This window comes from Sciurus vulgaris, assembly GCF_902686455.1.
Source record: "Sciurus vulgaris genome assembly, chromosome: 8".
NCBI lineage: Eukaryota > Metazoa > Chordata > Mammalia > Rodentia > Sciuridae > Sciurus > Sciurus vulgaris.
This window is the reverse complement of record NC_136468.1, coordinates 23,238,918-23,260,954: the sequence shown is the minus strand read 5'-3', so window position 1 is coordinate 23,260,954 and position 22,037 is coordinate 23,238,918. Positions and strand designations below refer to the sequence as shown.

Sequence of the window (22,037 nt, the reverse complement as noted above, 5' to 3'; positions counted from 1 at the left end):
CAATGCTTGAGTCACACGATATATAATTTAGCCAATTAATCTTTCTAAGTTACCATAACTCATAACATGGTTGATACTGATACAAGGTAACTTATATTCAGGTATACATAAAATGCTAAATAAGTTGTGACCATGATGCTCATTAATATGATTCTTATATGTCTCTGTAATCTTCCCTTTCTCTTCTCCAGAAGGATCCTACTGTGCTGCTCCTAAATGTTCTTTAAATGGGGCGAATTGCTGGAGCCTGAGTCCTTTAGTTATTCTCAATGGCACTTGCCTCAGGATCACTCCACACTCAAGGTCATGGAGTCCCGGAGGGGCTGGTGGCCCAATCAGGGTATGGACACATTATGCCTTAAGAAGGTAGCATCATTAACACAACACCTTTGGCATATAGATAGGATGTATTTTAAATGGTTCATTTGTTCTTATACTTTTTTCCCCTTCCCAGTAGGAAAACCAAGTTTTGTAATCAAAATTTTGCTTTGGTGTCCCACATCACTGATACACAAATGTCACTAGAGTCACATAATAGAGATCTGGTGGGATGTCAAAAATAGGAGATTACCTTATGCATGGTAATTGAGAGGATACAGATCACGTTTTCTTTGTTCTCATAAATTAAAACCCTTTGAATCTGTCAGAAACATATTGAATGCCAAGAGTAATACATATCTAAAGTATGTAAATGCTTTGGAAACTTCTGGAAAGATAACAAAAACACATTTCCCTCTTCTGTCTGAGACCCATACAGTTCAGGGTAAATGCCACATCTTCCCTCTCTCACCCAGGGCCTCACCCAAGCTAGACCAGCCCTGTGGCACTGAACCCCATCGTAGCCCTAAACACTAAATCTTTACCAATGGCCTTCGGTGACCTACCAGATCTAGTCCTCACTTATCGGACCTCACCTCTTACTACTGGGAAGAAGCACAGCATACTCTGGTGCTTAAAAGCATCAATCAATCACTGGAAACAGACCACCCAGTTCCAAGCCTAGCTAAATCACAAAATAGTTATATGATTTTGGGGGCGTTATTTTACCTTCCTGTGCTTTAGCTTCCTCATCTGGAAAAGAGAAAATCAATATACACTTCCCATAGTTATTGGAAGGCCTAGCTACTATTTTTTAAGTGCTTAAAATAGTGCTGTTAGTAAAGGCTATGAAGTGTTCGCTAGATAAATAAAATGCTTCCCCTCCTTCACTACATTCCAGTCACACTGGCCTCCTTCCTGTGCCATCAGCAGGCCAATGGCCTTTGTATTTATTGTTTATTGAACAATTTCCTCACTTCTTTCAAGTCTTAGCTCCAATATCACTTTTTAAACGATGCCAATCCTATTTAGATCTCAATTCTCTGTATATTCCCTGCTTTGTTTATTTTTCTCATTTGCAGTTACCTATTTTTAGTACTCTATTTAATTTGCAAATCTATTTATTTTTCACCTATCTCCTCCAACTAGCGGGCAGGGATATTTGTTTTATTCTTTGATGTATCCCAGGGGCCTGGAACACAGTAGGTGCTCAACACTACAGTTACAGGTCACCTGATGACATTTTGTCCAAAAGTGGACTGCGCGAATGATGGTGGTCCCATAAAATTCTATCAAGTGACATCACAGTGAGCTCTATTTGTGTAAGAACACTCTTGTGATGTTCACATGACCACGAAATTGCCTAAACACACATTTCTTAGAATGTAGCCCATCATTATTTGTAGAACAAATGAATCCACTATTTCCAGGTGAACAAAGTTGGGGTCTATTTTGAAGACTCTGATTTTATAAATGAGCTTCTTAATGTGTGTGTAACATGCTAAAGATCTTCCTCAACATTGTTTTCTTAAGTTGAATAGACACGATATCCTTCCTACAATATATATTTTTTTGGAGCTTGGGAATTGAACCCAGGGTTTTGAGCATGCAAGGTAAGTGCTTTGTCACTGAGCTAAATCCTGGCCCTACCTTCCGACAATATTAAGAAATTGATTAATGAACTATTTTTTGTTTTGTTTGTTGGTTTCTTGAAAGATATTTGAAGGTAACTTTAGCTGAAACTTAGGTCAAACTATCTTTTATTCCTAACAAGCATCTTCAGAAAAAATGAGATAAATGGACTCCTGATTGATTGCTGGTGGACCCTCTGACACTGTGATTTATCCAACATGACCTAGAAGTCATAGCCTAACATCAGGCTACATAACAAAGAGAACTAACAGCACTTACTCTCCATCAGGTAAGCTGCTAGGCTCAACCTGTGAGTCAAATGTCATCATCACCATAGCAAGATAAACAAACCAAGGCCTACAGAGGCCCAAAACACATCCAATAGGTAATAGAGCCAGGATTCAAACCATCAGTTACCAAAATCCATGCTCTTTCCAGTATCTTACTTTACGCCTCAGATTTCTCATTTGTAAATGTGTGGAAACACTAAAGCATAGAGTTGCTGTGACAATTACAAATAAATATATGTAAAGCAGAACACTTAATAAATGAAAGCTCTCATTATGGGTGTACTTTAGGAATGACAATAAGCCCCTTCCCCTTGAGGAACAATCATGTAACTTCTACAGCGCAGAAAACAAGAGCCCCATCCTAGCTGGATGACGGAGATGGGTCCTGTAGAGGTGGGTTCGTTGGAGTGATCACATTTAACGTTTCTGTTTTAATTTTTAAATGTTGAAAAAGTTTAACAACTTATTTGTTCTTTCTTTTACTAAGAGTTAACCTTAGGGACTCTCATAAGTCAAGTTCAAGACAACGTGGTCACGAAAATGTTGTTTGCGTGGTTGTATAGAAATGAAGGCTGCGGGCTAGGGGAGTGGGTCAGTGACAGAGAGCAGACCTCCTGGATTTGGCATTGGGAAAAAAAAAAGATGATTGTAATCAAAGCAAAAGTCGTGAACTTAAATGATTTTAAAAATGAGGGAGAGAAAAAGGAGAAATAGGAAAAGAAACCTTCTCTTTGGCATTAAAATGCCAGTTAATGAAAGTCGAAACAATAAAACTTAAGAAAAACACAGTTGTGCAATCCCAAAGGTAATAACTAATCCAAGTGGGGATCATCGGCGGATGATAAAACCATTGAGTGAAGGTGATGGGCATTATGGGCTGAATGATGTCCTCCCCCGCTCGCAAACTTTGATGTCCTAATCGCCAGAATATGCTTTTACCAGGAACCAGGGTCGATGCAGATGTAGTCAGTTAAGAGGAGGCCACAGTGGGTAGGACAGGTTCTTATTTCAAAATGACTGGTATCCTTACTTATGGTAAGTGGCCACATGAAGTCACAGGCACACAGGAGAATGCCATGTGAGGACAGAGGCCGAACTGCAGTGCTGAGGCTGCAGGCCACAGAACGTCTTGGGCTCCCAGACGCTGGGAAGGCAAGGAAGGAGGTTCTCCCATAGGTTCCCAAGGGAATACATTTTTCCCTTACTTCCAGCCTTCAGACAACACATTTTTATGGTTTTAAGATACCCAATTTGTGAGTACTTGGTTACTATATGGGCCTAGGAAACCAAGACAGTGGGGAAGAGGATTGACACAGTGCAACCAAGTATTACCCCACATTATATATAGGATAAGGACTTCCAAGGGAGAGATCAGTCAGTGACCACTTAACCAAGGATCAAGCTTAACATCACTAAGAATGGGACAATATGACACCATACACCTCCTGATATGGTGCAGTAAGAGGCACTCAGCATCACTGTGATAGACGGATTGCAGTAGGAGGTAGTGTGTATTTCTCCACCATTTGACTCTGGCCTGGTTTTGTTATTTGCTTTTGCCAACATACATAATGCTGTTGAAGTGATAAGAATGCCAAGTCTAAGCATAAGCCTCCATAAATGCTCCCCCTTCACATCTCCTTTTCTCCCAGAAGGTAGTTCATTATGCAGTATTATAAAACTAGTAATAAATAACTAGTATAGTCATCTATTTAATATTCTTGCCATTAATTTAAATGGAAACTAATCCTGAGGAAATAATCAGAAAAATTTACACTGTGAGATATTGTACAAAACAACTGGCCCACTGCTACGGAAGAGTCAGCGTCATGAAAAACAAACAACACAGTTGGGAGGCTGTTTTAGATGGACTAGATGTGTTAGCCAGCTTTTCATCATTGTGCCCAACATATCTGACAAGAATAATTTGGAGGAGGAAAAGTTTATTTTGGCTCATGACTTCAGAGGTTCAGTCCATGGCTGGCTGACTCCATAGCTCTGGGCCTGAGGTGAGGGAGAACAACATGGCACAAAGGCATGGTAGAAGAAAGCGGCTCAACTCAAGGCAGCAAGCAAGCAGAGAGGTGAAGGGCTGAAGTGAAGATGCACCTTCTAGGGCAGGCTCCCAGGGACCCCCCTCCTCCAGCCACATCCCGCCTGCCTACAGTTACCACTTGGTTAGTCTATTCAAACAGGATGGACTGGTTAGGTCATAGCTCCCATGATCCAATCAATTCACCTCTGACATTTCTGCATTAACACAGTTTTTTTGGGGGACACCTCATATCTAAATCACAGCACTAGAACATGGTTTCCAATCTTGGCATTAATTGATGTTTTGGACAGGTAATTCTTTGTTATGGGAGGCTGTGAATCATAGGATAGCTAGCAGGCATCTCTGGTCTCTACCCACTAGATACCTGCCATAGACTGGATGATGTTTGTTACCCAAAGGTTCCTGTGTTGTAAGGCTGGTGATGTTGAGAGGTGATAGAACCTTTAAGAGGTGGGGCCTAGTGGAAGGTGATTAGGTCATTAGTGGTCCTGGCTTGGGAAGGGATTAATGAATGTAGTACTTGCCAGACCCCAGTTAGTTCTTCCAAGTGTGGGTTGTTACAAAGCATAGTGGCCCAAGGTGATTGGCCCTTTCTGTACGTTGGATCCCTTTTTCTACATCATGTTGTGATGCAGCCAAGGGGGCCCTTGCTGGAGGTCAAATAGGGCTATCTGATCTTGGACTAGATTCTAGCTTCCAAAATTGTGAATCAAACAAATCTCTTTTCTTTATAAAATACCTAGTCTCAGATATTTTCTTTTTTTAAAAATTTGTTTTAATTAGTTATACATGACAGTAGAATGCACTTTCATGCATCATATATAACGGAGCATAATTTCTCATTCTTCTGGTTATACAAGATGTAGAATCCCACCGGTTGTGTAGTTATATATGTACACAGGGTAATGTCTGATTCATGCCACTGTTCTTCCTATCCCCATTATCCACTCTCCTCCCTTCAATCCCTTCTACCTAAGTTAAAGTAACTCTATTCTTCCCTAACTCCCACCCATTGTGAATTAGCATTGGCATATCAGTGAAAACATTCAGCTTTTGGTTTTTTGGGTATTTTCTTATAACTAATACAATGCCAATAGCACCTCTAATCATGAGAAACAGGAATGTCTTCAGATGTTGCTAAATGACCATCTTAGGCCACTGAATTAGAGAGACAGAATCAAATGCAATGTATGGAACTTGTTAAGATCTTGGATTGAAGAATGCACATTTGGGTGACAGAGGACATTTAAGTACAAATTTAAAATATTATTATTGAATCAGTACTAATTTTCCCAGGCCTGAGAATGGTATTATAGTTCTATAGGATGCCCTTATTCTTAGGAGATGTATGCTGAATTATTTAAAGTGAACTATCAATTATAAGTAGACGCATTCAAATTATTTTCAAATGCTTCCATAGATAAAAAATGTCTGTTATAGAAAGAGATAAAGCAAAGGTGAAAAATGTTAATTGCTGAATTGAGGTGAAGGACATAGGGGCATCTGTTGTACCATTCTTTCAACCTTTGTGGGCTTGAAATTTTTCAAAATAAAAAGCTGAGATCGGGGGGGAAGAGCTGATCACATTTCTACGGTCTGACTCCTTATTAATCCAATGTGTTGCAAGGAGAAGGCTGTTTTAAATGAATCCGAGCATTCATTTCGTGATGCCTGGAGAATAAGCTAGCTCAAGCCAGGTGTGAGGGCCTGGAGCTGAGGCAGGGGCTTCTCCCTGCCTGAGGAACTGTACATAAACCCAGCTTCCTATGGGACCACTTGGCTTCCTTTTCCTTGTGTAATATCCCACAGGACCAAAAGTCTAGGTGCTGGGCAGCTTTGTGTGCGTTTCCCAGACAACTCTGGCAAAGAGCTGGCACCAAAACCCAGACTGCCTGATGCCAAAACAGTTGGATTATTCCTTTTACTGATAAGACTGCTCTCACACTTGTATATACAAAAAAGAGACAAAAAGAGGGTCAGAGTGCCCTTCCATGGAACATACCCGATTCTGTGAGGCCAGCTGATTGCCCAGGGACAATGGGAGGATGGGGTCTCTGTTTTCCCTTCTCTTAGTGAGAAGGGCTTTGTAAGTTTCCTTTTTCCACAGTAAAACCTAATTTCTTCAGCTGTACTGTGTGACGTAGTGGAATTCAAATCAAGCTACAACTGCAGAGAGACCCAAATGCAAGACAGCTTACATTAAAAACGCAGGCAAAGCTCAGAAACTAAAAAAGAAAATGCTGATAAATGCATCTGTATAAAACACTTAAAACTCATATGGTAAAAACAAAAATGATGACAACAAGAAGAGCAAGAAAACACAGTAAACAGAGCTAATGACAAATGGCACAGTAGAAAAAATGATCTGCAACCCGACAGGAAAGTGCATATATTTATTTATCGCAGAAAAAGAGTTTATAGTTTTACCAGATAAAATGATCAGAAAAGCAGATAAAAAATATGAATAAATGTTTCATAAAGAAAACAAGAAAGGCAAAACTTATTTGGAAAAAAATTCTCTATTTTGTTAGTGCTTAGAAAAATGTAATTCATGACAGCATGCTAACATTTTTCCTATGAGAAAAAGTTTAAAGTTTGATAAAATTTAATTTTAGCAAAGTTATAGTGAAACATACAGAACTGATGGAAATGTGAATAGGAACAACTTCATTGGGGTTACAATTTGGGAGCAGCTAATCCAAATTTAAATGTGAATATATTATGATCCAGAATTTCATTGAAAGGAATTTATCCTACAAAGTCATACAAGTTACCAATGATATGTATATAAAGATATTCATGGAAACATTGTTTATAACAATGGTATAAATGTAAAAAAGTTAAATGTTCATTGATTGGGGCGATGGTTAAATAAATTCATGGCATATCCAATGATTAAAAAATCTATATACGTTGACATGGAAATATTTCTGACACATTTATTAAATGAATAAAGTACAGGGCACATATTATATAATCTTATCTGTGTTAAAATCCTGTATATATCATATATCCTTCCATGGAAAAAATATACAATAAATAGTTATCAGTGCTTACCCTGTGGTAAAAGTAGAGGACATTTTTTCCCCTTCCATTTTAAACCATTTTTGAAGTTTTGGTTTATTTTTATTAATGTCATGCCTTACTTTTCCAGTTAAAAATATACAGATTGTGCTTTGGAACAGCTTTTAAGATGTCAATCAGTGCCCCTTTCTGATAAGTTTGTAGAAAATATTTTCATTACTCTAACAGGATAAGGCTGTGTGTGGGTTAACTTGCTTTTAGCTGAGGATGCAAATATGCAAATGATACCAAGCCACTGCAACTAGGAGCATACTTTTTAGAATCCAGAACCTAGAAGGTTACATCAGAGCAGTTAGCAAGCTTCTTTAGCAGCCTGAGGTTATTGACCCTTATGTGACTCAGACCCAGCCTTCAGCAAGACTCCTATTTGGAAAGCCAAAGTGGTCCAGAAAGGGAAATGTCTTATCACATTTTCTTTCTCCTCTTTCTTTCCCTCTCTCTAGAGTTTCTTTAGGAACATGAAATTAAAGATATAACCAGGATTCAAAGATATTGAGTCATGAGAAATTTTTGCAAAGGTGTTTGGATGATTCTTGCTCTTCACAAACATACAATGTCCATGCCTGACTGCTCCTCCTTAAAGCACCAAAGGTATTTATCTGAGAGAACAGCCTCTATCAGGGAACATTTTTTTGTTCTCAGTGAAGTGGCACATTCAGTTCCTGGTGCAGGCTCACTTAATTTCTATTAGTCATTTCACAGCTGTATCTTGGGAAAAGAAAATCTCAAATACTTTTGGCTGATTTCACAAGTAAACAAAAAACAAGGCCTTCACAGTTCCCGTTTGTTTACAATTTTCAAGTCAATAAAACATGTCTGTCTTCGTGGCTGTTTCTCCTGAAGGTTTTTAGTGTGTGCTGATCAAGCTACCTGCCTTCCACCACTGTGGACCTAGGTTTGTTGCCATCACGGTGCAGGTGCATGCTGGGCCACCCACCCTAGTTTGTAATTAAATTAATGGTGCAATTTTTGTTGGGCGATTTATGATTCGAAGGTTATTCAGGGACACTGTTTAAAAAACATAGGTCAACTACCAAGTGAGACATCAGATCTGATCATAGGTTTGCTATTTTTTAGGTTGTTTAGGGACATTAGATGAATGCACAAATTTGTTATTGTAGAGTTGCTATGAATACTGAAGATGCACATACGGGGATCATTATTGTAGATTGGTTTCTGACAGCTGGCCCTGATTTAGTTATTTCCTCAAGAAGACACTTTGAACAATTATTGAAATGCCTCCCCTCTGTAATTACAATAATAATGATGATGATTTTGCAACTGAATATGCAATTCAGGGTGTATACACTCAACTACTGTTTTTAGCTTGTTGCTCTTTCTACATTGATGTCAGCTGCTGCTGTCAGAATTATTGGAGAACAGAGAATCATTTTTCTATTGAGGGTCAATAAACTACATGAAAAAAGTGACCTACGGCCAATATGGGAAGTTATTAAAAATAATTATTATAGGGTAGAGTGCTTGCCTAGCCTGTGCAAGGCTGTGGGTTCTATTCCTAGTACTTTAAAAGAAAAAAAAATATATATATATGTATACACACACACACACATATTATGCTTAGTATTTTGTAATTATTAACTATGGACAATTTTTTCCCTTTGGCTAGTGAAATATATTTTCAGTACTCATCTGCTTTTAAAATTAACAAAATAGCTAATTTAATAATTATAAATATCTGCCAAGGCCTTTTTTCTGTACTAGCTAATTAAGGAGCTGAAGGGAAAGACAATAAAATAGAGAGAAAGGTGTGTGCTGTGGGAAGAGAACTGAGAGAGAAAGAAAATGAGGCAGATACAGAAAGAACAGGGAGGCCTGATGGCAGTGAAAGATGAACCAGGAGTGAGAAGAAGAGGCAGAATGACAGTGATGAGCCTCCAGAGCAGGTGAAGGAGACAGCTGGGTAGGAAGAGTGAGAAAGGGGAGGAGAAATGGGTGCAGAAGGGGAGAGGGAAAGACAAGAGAAGTTTGGAGGAATTTTTTTTTTTTTAAATACTTGTTTGCTTTGAAGACCAGTGTGGGATCTCTGGAGCATGGTGATTATTCTCTTTCAAACACTGATTAACTCCTGTTCACAATGCTTTATGTCACTGTAGAGCTGGTAGATGAGGCAAGACAGTCAACATGGACACCTTTGAAAGTGGATGTCCATGCTGGCCACCACTATCAGCTTTCCTGATGCTGGCTCCTTGGGAGAGATTTCTAATGGAAGAGGAGTTCCAGAAGGGAGAAGCAACTAGCAAATTGCTGCCTGTTCATTCTAAAGCAGGAAGGTTCTTAACCTTGGCTGTGCATGGAAGTATTTTGAGGATCTTCAGAAAAATACATCAAGGCCTAAGCCCCACCTCTAACATGAAACTGGCTTGGGGTGTAATGTGGGAGTTTTAAAACTTCTGGGTGATTCCAATGCACAGCAAAGGGTGAGAACTGTTGCTTCAGGGCTTTACTCTGAATGTGCTCTCCAGAGAATTCTGTTATAATGCTGGCTAGTGTTTGGCCTGCGAATGCAGTGACCCAAATATTAAGTTGGATAAAACTGAGTCAAAGGTCAGAGGTTCTCAACCTTTGTGTTATGTATTAAGTAACTGCCTTGCTATAAATTGGTTGTGTAACTGGGGTGAATGGGAGATCATTTAGAGCTTACTTGGAAACATACAAGAAGAAAATAAAATAAAAATTATCAACATGATAAGAAAGTCTTCTGTAAAAATTTGCATTTGAGAAATGATTTAACTTGATTCCAACATTATGAGGGCATCTGGTATCTTTTTGATGGCAAATTTCAGTTGACCTCGTAGTGATCTTGCATGTGAGAGAACCAGGAGACATGGTTTGCTTTGCTTGTTTGATTGCCTCTTGCTCGTTCACCTCTTGCTAACCTGGACAGCTCTGTTCCCTTGCTCTTTGATTTGCCCTCTAGGTTCCCCATTCCAGTGGAGCCATTTGGAATTTGCTATCACCAAGCTTTCCTATCTCTGTCACTCTCCAGTACCCTGTGTTTAGTAACACCGAGACATTTAACCTGCCTATCACCTGTGTTAATAGTCTCACAGGGAACAGGTAGAGGAGGAAGCTGTCCCCAGTTAGCCTGGTCCTTTCGTGCCAGGTAACATATTCATGTTTCCACTCACAGTGGTTTTTGGGAGCCAAAGCTCCAAATCCAGAAAGGATTCTAATATGACACCTTTGATTTGAAACAAAAGAAAAGATTACCTTTATAGACCTATGGGGCAAATACCTGTAGGACTAGGGGATCACTTCTAGATGATTTTACGATATTACAGGGATAGCTGTCATTAGGAAATATGATATTCAGCTTGCGGACTTACAAAAATAAGACTACTACCACTAGTATTATGTTTTTTGGTTTTTTGTCATCCCCTTCTGAATATATATTACTTCATTTAGTATTTGACCATTCGACTAAGATCCTTAATAACCAGGTATATTCCCAGCACCTGGCAAATGGGAGGTGCCCAATAAGTGTTTACTGAATTAATAGATGGAAGTTTGGAGAAAGCAATGTGAGTCAGAGCAAGCAGGATAAAGTAGGGGGAAAAAGAAGAGCTAGTTCCACCTCATCCTTCACAAAGACCAGGTGACCCTCTGGCTGTGGCAATGGAAGAAAAGCATAGAAAGGTCCTGACTAAACAATCTCCTTACACTAAACATTTGTACCCAAAGGGCTGGGACACTCTTTTTGGAGCCAATGTCACTCTTCCCCAAAGGGCTTTTAATTTCAAATACACTAGGAATCAGTGTTAATTGCTCTTTCGAAATATCATTTTGTTAGCTTCATTTAGATGGGGTAATTTGCAAAGCAGCACCTAGCGGTTGACAGTTCATCCATCGCTGTGTGGTGTCCAGACATTTCCTGGGATTTCTGCCCACCTCCTATGCAGCTGGCAGTATGTGCCAAACCAGGATATGTGCTCAACTGGGATTAACTTGGAACCAGCAATGTTTTGTTGTGTCTGAGATTTTAAAAATTCTGAAAGGATGAAGGCCCAGCCCCACTTAATAAAGGTGCAGTAACTTATAAATTAAGAATTAGCAGGTGCTGCTGGGTGTGGTGGTGCATGTCTACAACTCAGGAGGCTGAGGGCAGGAGGATTATGAGTTCAAAGCCAGCCTCAGCAACTCAGTAAGGCCTTAAGCAACTAGTGAGACTCTAAGTAAAATACAAAAAAGGGGCGGAGTGTGGCTCAGTGGTTAAGTGCCCTGGGTTCAGTCCTGGTACGGGGTTGGGGGTTGGGGGGAGGGGGAAGAATTATCAGGTGCTTTATGATCACTGGTCCACACTGGATGAATGAGGGAATTGCACCAGCCCATCACCTATGCTAATATTCTCACAGGGCACAGGTAGGTGGATGAGGATATTGCAGCTCTGACAGATTCAATGACAAGGTCAGCTGGCTGGTAGCTGGGAAGAGGTCAGAATCTATATTTTTTGTGTGTGGCACCAGACTGTGAGCTGGTGTCCTCTGGATGTATGCTAGTATGGATATAGGTGTTTCAATTACTGTTTGTTTCTTTTTGAATCTTTTTTCCCCTGGCCAGAGACTTCCTGATCCTCCTTTACACATGCTTCAAGGTCATAGCCCAGACCAAAATGTTTACCAAAAAAATAGGCACTTATAAAAAGGAATCTCTGCCAGCTCCCTCACTATGCTCTGTCTTCAACCAAGCTCAGCAAACCGAAGAAGGGATAAAATGGTCTCTGGAACCAGGCATTTCTAGGTTTGGATGCCAACAGAAAAACAGATGAATTCAGTCTGATTTCTCCACAGGCTGAGCCTGCTGCTGCTGCCACCTCCTGGGAGAAGACAAACCTTAGCTTCATACCTGAAGCTACGCTAATTTTCACCTGTGACTTGGGCAAAGGCTCTACTGGGGCAGGGCTGAAATTCCTTGGTCCTAGATAGTACAAGGGATATCTCTTTACTTGGCAAATAAAACATTGGTATTCTTTGCATTTCATTTGTTCTTTTTGGTGATGCTATGCTAAAAGAAATGATTTCAGACAACAGTAACAAAGTTGTGATGAGTTAGTGTGGGAAGGAGAGTACAGAAAGAAGATTGAGACAGAACTGTTAGTTTTAGGAATATATCAGATTCCTTTCTTGGCTTTCTGAACCTTGAATCCCAGGTGATGTTAGGAATGCACACAATTGAGAATTTTACAAAAGAGAGGGTACATATGAGCTTAGTGAATCAAAACCTCCTAGAGTCTTGGTTTACTTGTGGGGCTGTTGTAAGGGCTGAGATAATTAATACACATAAGTTCCTGACATGCAAGAAAAGGTCAGTGGGAATTATAATGGGGCAAGTTTACTTTTCCAATCTCCCTTGTGATTTTCTTCATTTGCTGACCAAAGATTTGGATCAATAGCCCCATGCCTTTAATTCTGCTCAACCTTCTGATTTACAGATGATCCTTAATCAAACCCCTTTGTTTCTAATAACACAATTATAAATAAGTAAGAATCAATTCAGGAGACACTAAGAATTCAGGAAAGATTTCTTGAGTACCTACTATGTGTTAGCCTTAGGGGATTTAAAGAGGAACAATGCAGATGTAGACCTCAATTTCCTTCCCATCAGGTGCATTAGGAAAAAAAAAAAAGAGAGAGAGAATTGGGTGGGCTTGTGGCGATGGCGTCAGGGGGCTGTGGGGTCTCGAGGCTGTACCAGGTTCCAGCAGACCTGGGGGTGTGTATCGAGGCACCTGCAGCTGTCCCCCTCTCTGCCACACCCTACGGGGCTCCTCAAGCAAACCACAGGGCTGGCCTTGACCATGCAAGATGGCATGTGACTCACCAAGCTTGGAGGGAAGCTTAAACGGCTAGGCAGCCTGTAAGAATGGGTATGGTATGGAAGTTTTAAACAGTGAACAGCAGAGGCCCTGGTGAGGGTGGGTGTGGTGGAGACGGAGTGGAGGCTTGAGGAGAAAGCAAAGGCTTGAGAGTTCTCTTAAGCAGTGGGGAGAGTGAACGAAACCATGAAATGATCTGGGTTCCAGATCCAGATCTACAAACAACTCAGTGTATAAACGACTGAGGCACGACGGCTAATGTATGGGTACTAGTTTCTTAATCTACTGAACAACACTATGGTAAAGGGACATTTTTTCATTTATGGCAGAGCTTGGCTTGACAGCAGCACACTGAATGCTGTGTTGTGCTTCATCTGTTCCAAACACTGAAAGCTGTTAAACAAACCATGAACTTTGAATGATCCTGGTGAATCACAGCAAGATCCTTTGGTCTGAAAATTTTTCTTTCCTGATTAATGAATTATGGGTCTTGTTTTAACCAATCACATACACAGCTCTGGATTTATTCCAGCATTCTAAAAAACAATTCCCAATGCAACTGTATTAAGAGTTGGGGTCTTCAGGGGATAATTAGGCTCTCAGGGCTCTGCCCTCACGAATGGGATGAACACTGTTACAAAAGGGCTGGAGGGTACGAGCTAGGCTTCTCTTTTCCCTTTCCATCTCTTCCATCATGTGAGAACACAGCACTTCTCTCCAGAGGACATAGCAACAAGGCAACAGCTTGGAAGCAGAGACTGGATCATCACCAGACATTGAACCTGTTGGCATATTGATCTTGAACTGCCATCCTCCAGAACTTTGAGTTTCCAGAGTTGTGAGAAATAAATTTCTGTTCCTTATAAATTATCCCACCTCAGGTATTTTGTCATAGCAGCGTGTGAACTAATAAGCAAAACAATTATGAGATACCTTCCTTAACAATGAAAAACAACTCTTCGCCTTCAGTCAATTGGTGTATTCCTTTGTCTGAAAATAAATAAATTCAGCTGTCTGTGTTTTGCTTTTTAACTCTGGTGGCCTTTATTATAATTATCTGACAATGTCTTATAGCCAAATAGTACTTTATAGTTTGGACTTTATAGTTTACTAAATCTCTTCCCATGTACAAAGAAATGTGATATGAACAAATAGAATGGGCTTTTGAACCAAAGAGAGTCTGGTTCTATCCCAGAACAGCTATGTTGCCTTGGATAAGTTATAATATCAGTGTCCCAGTCTCTGCGTGAAAATTTTAAATCTACAACTACCTCATATATTATCATCTAGAGAAGCTCTCCTTTACCATCTGATCAAAATTATCCAGTTTACCCCCTTTTTTTGCATTTAGCACAGACTAAAATTAAGCAATTGACTTATTTAGTATATGTTGCACCACCACAATATAAGCTCCATGAAGGAACTTTTCTGTTTACCCCAGTCTTCCTAGCATCCAGGACAGGGCCTTGCACAACCCAGGTTCTCAATAAGTCTCTTTTGCAGCAAAAGATGGTGACAGCAAAAACTCAAACACAGTTACTCTCACTGGGAAATACTGAATATGAGAAGCATGCTGAGAAGGTCTGTGGGGGGTGATAAGATATCTGGGTTACTAGAGCCATTGGATCACCATGCCAGCTGTTGATCCCTGAAAGATGAGGTTCACTGATGATCCTCATGTTCTCTGTGAGATTATCAATATGTCCCCATCTCTGAAGTGCAAGGGAACTAGGAAGACTGTACAGCTTCTCTCAGTCCCCAGGCCTTCCCTGTGTGTCATCACCATACACTGCACCACCTATAATCAGGCTCCGAAGACAGAAGATGTACCAAGGAAGTCTCAAGATGTCTCAAGGTCCAGCTACTAGCAGCCTCTTACGGAGTTTGCAATTTGGAGGTGGGGGTACCCTGGTTTGAACTCAGGGGCACAAGACCACTGAGCCACATCCCCAGCCCTATTTTGTATTTTATTTAGAGACAGGGTCTCACTGAGTTGCTTAGTGCCTTGCTTTTTCTGAGGCTGGCTTTGAACTCAAGATTCTCCTGCCTCAGCCTCCAGAGTCACTGGGATTAGAGGCATGCGCCACTGTGCCCAGCTCAGAGTTTGCAATTTTTTTAAGTGTTCAATTTTCTTTACATTTATACAATTTTGGGGTTGAGTATCAATATATCTCTCTGGATTCATGCTGACATAGGAATGCTTTAAATATTTTTCCATTTATGAAATTTATGCTGTAGGAAAGACATACTGTCCTGCGTACTTATACTGTGCATGGCCGTCATACCACAGGGATACACGTTTGTAGCCTGATAAGTCTTGGATTCTTTTCCCTTGGCAATGCATGAGTCTCTAATTCAGGTTTTCCTTTAGCACAATTCATTCATTCTTCAATAAATATTTATTGAGCATCTACATGTGTAGAGATATAAGATACAGCTGTGAACAGGATATGCATGAGAGTTATCTTTTAGGGAAAAAGAGAAATAAAGAAGAAATTAAAACATGTTTGTTAAGCTAAGAAAGGGGAACTCAGTGTGGTAAGGTAATGTTACCTAACCTCAAAATAAGTGATGAGGAAAGATTTTTTTCTTTGGGTATGGGGGTCCAGGACTGAACCCAGGGGTCCTTAACCACTGAGCAACATCTTCAGCCATTTTTTTCTTGGGGGGAGGGTGGGGTACCGGGATTGAACTCAGGGGCACTTGACCAGTGAATCACATCCCCAGCCCTATTTTGCATTTTATTTAGAGACAGGGTCTCACTGAGTTGCTTAGCACCTCACTTTTTCTGAGGCTGGCCTTGAACTTGAGATCTCCTGCCTCTCTAGTCACTGGGATTACAGGTGTGTGCCACCATGCCTATCAAGAATAGATTTTTCAGAACAAAATAATCTGATTAATGAGTAGGAATTAGCTAGGTGAAGTGGTAGGAAATATTCCAGGACTAGAGGGAGAGAGAATATAGAACAAAGACACAGGCAACAATATAGCATACTAGTTTAGTATTGCTTGAGTAGAGTGCTAAGGAGAAAGAAGAGACTTAAAGATTAAAGATTTTAGAGATTTAAAGATTTTAAAAAGATTGCTCAATATCATGGAAAATAATGAGTTTACTTCCTAATGTTAAGGTAAGAGGTAGCATTATCAAAATTTGGGTCCCAAATTAAATGGAGTAAGTTCCATCTTAATCTCATCCACTTTATAGTATTTCTTCTCTCTAAAGATAACCACAGATCATCTCTGGCATTAACCTCCTCTGGCTCTCTTCCACTGTCTCTCAGGCAGTTCCCTAATTAAAGTCCCTCAAGGATTAATGAAGTTTCCAACACCGTGCAACACACAGAGCACATATACTATCAAAAGTTAATATACGTGCCGGTGATGCATGCTTGTAATCCCAGCTACTTGGGAGGATATGACAGGAGAATTGCAAGTTTGAGGCCAGCCTCAGCAATTGGAAAAACAGTAAAGGTTATTATACATATGACCTTTCTATTTGACATTCGTGATCTGGGCATCCTAATGGAGACCTCTATTAAATATTCTCCCTATAGAAAAGGACTAGAGGGAGTTTGGACAGGTTAATGATCACAACAGAAATAATAAAATTATTGACTCACCTGGATATTCATGAGAGAAATCTTTGCGTGGGTTTCTGCATCCGTCAGGTGGAGATGATGATACATAACCATCCAGGTTGTCAGGAGTCCAACCTCTGAGACAATGAGTGACACAGACTTTGATGACTGTAGTGGCTAAGCCAAGGAATAAATACGCCTAACCCTGACACACAGGTACTTGATGGGAGCATTATATAAAGTTGCCAAATATTTAGACCAAGTGTTCCTTTTCTGTTTGGAAGTTGGGGTGCTGTCCATATGGTTTTCAGAGAAGAAGGGCTGTGATTCCCTTTATGAAGACATGGTCTCTTTCTTGAACTTTTCGGCCTCTGAACTTTTGGGCTAAAATTCTCTCCGAATTAAAAGTATGCAGATTTACCAAATGGGAAAATGATGACACAGCTTTCCAACACTAAGATTTTTCTGGTCTGTGGGTGAGCGTCATTCCTGAGCAAACCAATGCCACAAGATTAATAGGAGAGGGCTCAAAAGAAATGTTTATGGTGAAGGGCATCACAAGCTGAAAACGGATTACAAGGGTGTACTAGCATTACCTCCTATCTGCATCTACCCGGGAACACGGTGACAAAGACAGGCCTTCGCACGCCCTTCAGGATAACTCCAAAAGGAAACAGATATAAGACCTAAGTCACTGCACTCCGATTCTCTTCAGTGCTGTTTCCTTAAGGGAGTTATAAACTGGCTAGAGCCGTCATTTCCAAAGTCGCGAGGGCATCCCTTTTCCAAACTGGTCTTCCCGTTTTACTTTATTGGTTTATGACTACAATTTCTTTTTATAATATTCTTGGCTTTGTCTTTACCTCTGCTTGTAAGAAAAGTCCTTTGCTTCACTCCTGTTACCGAAGAGCCCCGCAAGGGCTCACACCCCAGATCCAGCTTCGGTTAGCCATCGACGCGCCGGGAGCGTGGGAAACCTTAGGAAGCGACAGCGGGCCTGCGCGCCCAGGCCCTGAGTGTCAGGGGCAGCAATGCGGGCCGCGGCCCCTTTAAGAGCAGGCCCCGCCCCCGCCCCTCCTCCCGGCGCGGCCGGCGGTCGGTGGCGGCCGCTACGGTGCTGACAAGATGGCGGCTGGCGGGGCTGTTGCTGCGGCGCCCGAGTGCCGGCTTCTGCCCTACGCGCTACACAAGTGGAGCTCCTTCTCCTCCACCTATCTTCCCGAGTAAGTGCCAGGCCCTGGGCTGGTGCTGCCCCGCTCGTGGGCGTACGCATGGCTGAGCCGGGGGTGCAATGGAGGGTAGCAAAGGCGAGAGGCCCAGGCGGGGCCTGTGAGGGGGACGCGCGGCCTTCGGAATCTCAGTCCAGCCGCCGAAAGCGCTGCCCGCCGCGGCCCTGGAAGAGACCAGGGTCCGGGGAACGAGCTCGGGGTGGCGGCCCTGCGTGTGGCGGTCCGGGTCAGGCGCAGGGGACGCGGGAGCTCGGCGCCGCGCCCGGGATCGGGGGTCGAGGCTGCCGAGGTCTTGGGGCCGCGGCCCGGGGCGGGGGCAGGACTCGGGGCTCCCGGGGGCCGGCCCGCGGGCAGACTGCGGCGGACGCGCGGGGTCGTCCGGGGCCGGCGGCCCGGGACCGTGCGGTCGTTTGCTGCCGGGACGAAGAGTAGACTCGAGGAGTTCCTGAGGGTCATTCGAAGTGATTAGCCCAGGAGAAGTGGTAGAAGTCGCGGGAGTCGGAGAAGTTGTGGAATCCGAGCCCTCGCAAGCCGGGGAGAAGTTGTAGGACTGGCCAGAGGGTCTGTCTTTTGGCTGGAAGTTCTGAAAAAGATAGGGAGTGGGGAGGAGGGACAGTACAGAAGAATTCCATTATATTACGGCTCATTAGAAGACGGATGTGTACCGACAGCAGTTTCTCAGCCCAGGAATTCAAATGTAAACATAGAAGTCTGGCACTAGGACTTTAATGAATTTGACTTACAACAGCGACTTGGTCTGGAGCCCTGATTTAGGTGTTAAAAACGACATCCAGTGCATCACTACCATAAAATTTTCTGTAGCAGATGTCTTCTTTTCTGTAACCAATTCTGGGTTTAGCTTATCTTTGAGAAGAGCAGATCTAACTCCACTTCTACATGCAGATAGATGAACTGGCCTAGTACGACTTAGGATCTGTGCACATCTTGAAGAAAAGTGCTGGTGATATCCCATGGCCCATCACCTCACATGCCCAGAGATGGTTTTGTGAACAAAACAAGTAATTAATAACATGTTACTAAAAAAAAAAAAAAAAAAAAAAAAAAAAGGACTGGATCTGTGAAGCATACAGTTTTCTACTTATAGTTCAAAAATTCTTCATATATCCCTTAGTTTGATTTCTCTAATCAAATCGGTCAAGAATCTTAAAAGGAAGTTGTCCCTAGAAGAATGTAACTTTCTTGACTGACAACTGGTCCTCCTCTCAACAGTTGGCAGTTAGACATTCAGTAGGATCTGCCTCAGTAAAAGATGCCAAGTGACCTGTGGTCTTATCTGACCTGTGTTACCTATTGATTGTTGCTGCATGGCAGTGTCCCTGATTGATGCTGGAACCCAGATTTCAGTTTGAGGCTGAGCCAGGTAAACACTCTTAACTCTCAGCTGAAGTTGAAATGTGTCCGTAGGTACTTGACCTCTGATTTTTTGGACTAACTTGTTCTTTACATCAGCATTTTCTATATGCAAGTTAGGATCACAGACATTTGGGAATTGGGGTGGCGTTGTTTAATCTAATACCTGTAAAGATAGATTTTTCTGGTCTAGAGTTAGGATATTTCTAGGATCTCATTCCCTTAAACTTCTAGTCTCAGAACAGATAACTTCTTTTCTAAACATAACTTTTTTTCTAAAAATGTCTACATAACAGATAACTTCTGATATCTGTTATGTAGACATTTTTAGAAAAAGTACATTTTAGGCAGCAAATTCTTTGGTGGATGGTAACTTTAATCTAACTTGTGCCTTATTATTCTAGCTTCTGATTTGAAGTATACAGAAACTAGTGTTGGAGTTAGGAGGCAACTGTTTGAAATTGGAAGAACCCATTGGTATAATTTTCTCACATATATTAATAGAAATAGTACTTAATATATCCATATTACTTGACAATATTTTCATGTACTGTATTTTATTTAATCTTGATTATATTCTGTTGATAGATGCAGTGTAGTTTTTATTTTAAAGCACTAAACTATTTAACTGAAAAAAACCCTGTTACAGTTGAAGAGTAATTAACTTTTTTTCTTTGAAGGGTATAGTTGAGTATTATGGATCTTGAATTTGAGAATTTTCTGTCTGATGGTTTGGTGTGTGCCATGCCTAAATTGTAAACTCTTGGTTCTGAACTTCTATTAGAAAGTAAGGATGGTATACTTTATATGACAAGAAGCGTAAGAAAGGAATTTACTTTCCATTGCACTAAAATTCCCTCTAAGGATGGTTGCTGTATCTTTACAGGCATTGGAAGTCATCTTAAGGATCTTCCTAAATAGGTTTCATTTTAGGGATAGTCATTTGTTGAAATTGTTCACAAAGTAGCAAACTTTTTTTTCAACAAATCTAGGCTTTTGAGGGTGACAATAATAGGACAATGTCAAGAATGGTAAACACTTATAAATGTGCTTTTAATATGCTGTGATCATCTCAAGTATTTTAACTCATTTGATCCTACAGCAGTCGTAAGAGGAATCTCCATTTTCCTGATGAGGAAACAGGCATGGAGAGGCTAAAACTTGTCCAAGGTTATATATCTCAGTGGAACCAGGATATGAACTAGGCAGTGTGGCATTATAGTCAATGATCTTAACTATTTACTGCTTCTGCACAAAGGTAGTGAAATCAGATATTTGAAAGAATTCTTGTATTGAAACCACTTGCATTTTAGTTCTAAAGTCATGAAAAAAATTCCAATCTCTATTTCTTTTATCAGGACTTAGAATTTCCTTCCTTCTCCCAAAGGCAGAAAGAACAAACATTTCCTATTTTAACTTTAGACTTATTTGGACCTTAAAAATGTTAAAGCTTATTTAGTTATAGGTAGTACACTTGTACTTTGAAAGTAATGAAACAGCCTTCATTTTTCAGTATGCCTGAAAGAGTTTGCCTATATTTTACCTTTTTTTCTGAAATTTGTACCAAATTTGGGAATTAAAAACTGTACATTTATTTAAATGATAAGTCATAGAATTATATATCACATGATTTCCCAGTATATATTTTGTGAATGGCTAGTTTCTGAGATTGTTGCTTGTTAAGGGGTTTTGTGGTCAGATAAGGTTCTGAGAAGTCCAGCAGTATAAAAATCTCTTAATATGGAGGCCTTCCTTCCTTCCTTCCTTTCCTTCCTTTCCTTCCTTCCTTCCTTTTTTGATAAGTAATAGCTTTTAACATCAGTGCACTTTGGGAAGATATTTCTCTTAAAAAATTCTTGTGCAAGCCAAGCATGGTGGTACATATCTGTAATTCCATCTACTCAAGAGGCTAAGGCAGGAGGATCACAAGTTTGAAGGCCAGCCTGGTTAATTTAGTGAGACCCTATCTCAAAATAAAGAGGGCTGGGGATGTAACTCAGTGATAGAGTACCCCTGGGTTCAATCCCCATAAACCCCCTCAAAAAAATTTTGTGTGGGGACGCAGCTCTGTGGTGGAGCACTTGCCACTTATGTTCAAGATATTCAGACCCTGGGTTCAATCCTGTGTGTGTGTGTGTGTCTGTGAGTGAGAGAGTCAGAAACAGACAGACAGACACAGGAGGGAAATTTTTTTGTTAGGAAATTAGCTCTTAGGCTTATTGTTGCTTCTTGGAGGGTAATTTGACTTGATTGTGCAATTGCCTTTAAGACTTTCTCTGTCTTTGGGTTTTAGCTTAAGCTTTATGATGATATACCTATGAATGGTTTTCTGTTTACTCTTTTTGGGGTTTTTGGCACCTCTTGGAATCAGTGGTATAACTCTCATCACTTTTGAAAAAAATTTGACATTGCATAAAATTATTTCTGTTCTATTCTTTTTCTCCTTTACTCTGGACTCCCAGTTAAATCAGTATTATACTTTGTCATGTCCTATATGCCTCTTACGGTTTTTTCTATAATTTTTTTCTTTCCTTATTCCATTTTGGATAGGTTTTACTTGCCTGTGTTTTAGTTCACTGATTCTCTATTCAAACTGGTCCAACCTACTTTCAACTCTATTGTTTCTTGATTCCAATTTAGTATTTT

At 40.7% G+C, this 22,037-nt stretch overlaps 1 protein-coding gene and 1 long non-coding RNA gene across 9 annotated transcripts in view; one reads left to right on the top strand and one right to left on the bottom strand.

Moving 5' to 3' along the window:
* Positions 1 to 17,815, bottom strand: part of LOC306667526 — a 37,314-nt gene extending 19,499 nt beyond the window's left edge. For 2 of the 4 annotated variants that reach the window (XR_013765582.1, XR_013765583.1), the window contains exon 1: positions 16,834 to 17,815. This is a non-coding gene — a long non-coding RNA (uncharacterized lncRNA). The remainder of the gene's footprint in view (positions 1 to 16,833) is intronic. The other 2 variants (XR_013765584.1, XR_013765585.1) reach the window with 2 other exon arrangements.
* MKLN1 (muskelin 1) overlaps positions 1 to 22,037 on the top strand; it is a 322,083-nt gene that overhangs the window by 140,751 nt on the left and 159,295 nt on the right. The window contains exon 1 of one of the 5 annotated variants that reach the window (XM_079150172.1): positions 17,863 to 18,014. The exons of 3 other annotated variants lie outside the window; for them this stretch is intronic. In XM_079150172.1, the coding sequence (XP_079006298.1) occupies positions 17,917 to 18,014 (98 nt within the window). In that variant the 5' untranslated portion in view covers positions 17,863 to 17,916. Of the gene's footprint in view, positions 1 to 17,862; positions 18,015 to 22,037 lie in introns of those variants that run through there. One more of the 5 variants, XM_079150176.1, reaches the window with a different exon arrangement.